This window comes from Penaeus japonicus, unplaced genomic scaffold (genome assembly GCF_977035675.1).
Source record: "Penaeus japonicus unplaced genomic scaffold, GWHDUDI00000001_assembly GWHDUDI00000041, whole genome shotgun sequence".
In the NCBI taxonomy this organism is placed as follows: domain Eukaryota; kingdom Metazoa; phylum Arthropoda; class Malacostraca; order Decapoda; family Penaeidae; genus Penaeus; species Penaeus japonicus.
Genome location: NW_028234443.1, coordinates 10,557,215 through 10,559,714, shown reverse-complemented (window position 1 = coordinate 10,559,714; position 2,500 = coordinate 10,557,215). Strand labels below are relative to the sequence as shown.

Below are 2,500 nucleotides of genomic sequence, written 5' to 3'. Positions count from 1 at the left end.
TCCAATAGTCTCTCTCTCTCTCTCTCTCTCTCTCTCTCTCTCTCTCTCTCTCTCTCTGTCTTTCTCTCTTTCTCTCTCTTCCCCACTACCCCTTTCTCCCTTCCCCTCTCTCTACCCCTCCACTCTTCCCTTTCCCCCTTCCTCTGTTCTAGCCCATCCCCTTCTCCCCCCCCCATTCCCTCGTCTACCCCCCTCCCCTCCCTCCCTCCCTCCCCTGCAATGCCGCGTCGAGAACCACGTGTAGGAAGAGGCGGCTGAGACGGTCCCCCCTCCCCCCCTCCCCCTCCCCCCTTTCGAAGTCTTGCGTTCATTTACATTCTTCGAAATTTATTCTGTGACAGTCTTCATGGCATATGTTCGCCTTGGTACATGTGTAAGGGATAAAGAGGTACATACACAGACAGGGAGGCAGACACATACATGGGTACGTTTGAGCACGTAGACACACACACACATACACACACACCTACATAAAAATATACACACCTAACTAAACACACATATACCGACACAAAGAGACAAAATCAAACATAGACACACAGTCACAAACACACACATAGACACACACTTAAAAACACACACATAGACACACACTTACAACCACACACACAAGCACAAAGTCACACAAACACACACACACACACACACACACACACACACACACATGGAGCTACCGGTACCACCAACTGACAGTCTGACTCTTAACATCCCTCAACGATATATTTATCCGCGAGATATGTGCATGACCTTGGCTGAATCCCAAAGTATAACAGGCAGACGTTACAGTACAGGCCCTGCCCCCACGGGTGTTGGCAGAGGCCTTCTCAGCGTTGGTAATTGGATCCCTGTTGTCCAAAGAATGCGTATAGAAGAAGGCTAACTTCATAGACCAAGGTTAATCAACCTTGATGGAATCCCTTGTGTAATTTTCAGGGAGGAAAAGCATCGTCGTTATAATTCTCAAAGAAGGTAATCATTTTCGCGTTCTTTCTCCCTCTCTTAGCAAACGCTCTTTGGATAAAACATACGATCTAAAGTATACACAGTATGTCTTCCTGAAACAGGGTACGCTACGCTAACGGAATTTTTATATCAAAGCCATGGAAGTGAAACGAGATTTGAAAGCCTTACGATGCTGCAACTACATTCTACCGCTCCGGACCACAGTGAATGACGTGGAAATAGCCAGAGCCATAAGAGAACGGAATTCCAACACGAACCTACTATTACTACTGCTATAACTTCTACTCCTATTACTACTGCTATAACTTCTACTTCTACCGCTACTGCTAATGTTACTACTACTACTACTACAGCTGCTGTTACTGCTACTGCTACTGCTACTACTACAGTAGCGGTTTCTCGGATAGTGGGGGGAAGGAAGATAGAAAAGAAGAGGGAGAGAGAAGGAGAACGAGATGAAGAAGGAGGGAGAGGAGAAGGACGGGAAAGGGGGAGCCTTTCCTTCCCCCTCCCACCCCCATCCCACGCGGGACAAAGAAAGAGAGAGAAAGGAGAGATAAAGAGAAAGGGAAGAGATAAAGGGATGTAGAGTGAGATGGAGGAGGGGGGGGGGAGAAGATGAAGAGAGAGAGAGAGAGAGAGAGAGAGAGAGAGAGAGAGAGAGAGAGAGAGAGAGAGAGAGAGAGAGAGAGAGAGAGAGAGAGAGAGGAGAGAGAAAGAAGAGAGAGAGAGGAGAGAGAAAGAAGACAGAAAGAAAGAGAGATAAAAAAAGAGAAAAAGAAAGAAAGATAGAGAGAGAGAGGAACGAGAAAAGAGGTGGAAAGTGAGAAGGAGAAGGGAGGGAGGGGGAGAGGCAAGAGGAGGAAGAGGAAGAGAGGAGGAGGAGAGGAAGAGAGAGCCAGGAATGAAGGCTTTAAAGGATCAAAGTACACTCCCTCGACAAGTCACCCTTGATGCCTCCTGAAGAACAGTCTCTCCCCCTCCCCCTCTCCCCCTCTCCCTCTCCCCCTCTCCCCCTCCTCCTCTCCCCCTCACCCTCTCTTTCGTAGGATAATAACCTCTTTCTCTCCCTCTTCACTCTGTCTCAAGAATGGGGCTCGGGCGATCAGGTAACTTCTAGAAATGGCTTATGAAGGAAATAAGTCATTGTGGGTTGTGTTTTATTTCATCTTTTGGTTCATGTTGTTGTGTTTTTTTGTTTTTTGTTTTTTTTGTTGGTGTTGTTGTTGATGTTGTTGTTGTCGTTGCTGTTCTTGTAACTGTTATTGCTGCTGTTGTTTTTATTGTTGTTGTAACTGCTACTGCTGTCGTTAATACTATTTTTGTTTTACTGTATGTTTATGTTTCTGCTTGAAATTAATTTAGTGTCATTTCCTTTTAGCTTCGTTCATTCCAGAATAAATCAAAAAGTGTTTTCAATAGTCTTTTTTATATCAGTATTGATCGTTTAGAAGTGACTTTTTCCTCTTAAAGATTAGATCATAAAGTTAATTAGATATATAAATTTCGATGCCAACATGAAGTATTATAAAACAAA

The 2,500-nt window shown here is 44.9% G+C and overlaps 2 protein-coding genes across 2 annotated transcripts in view; both read right to left on the bottom strand.

Annotated features, from left to right (window-relative positions):
* Positions 1-2,500, bottom strand: part of LOC122254216 (F-box/LRR-repeat protein 16) — a 145,998-nt gene that overhangs the window by 49,714 nt on the left and 93,784 nt on the right. The gene's annotated exons all lie outside the window — the stretch shown is intronic.
* LOC147466780 (uncharacterized) overlaps positions 671-2,500 on the bottom strand; it is a 36,556-nt gene continuing 34,726 nt past the window's right edge. Inside the window, exon 7 of the mRNA XM_086534309.1 lies at positions 671-845. Within this exon, the coding sequence (XP_086390435.1) occupies positions 671-845 (175 nt within the window). The remainder of the gene's footprint in view (positions 846-2,500) is intronic.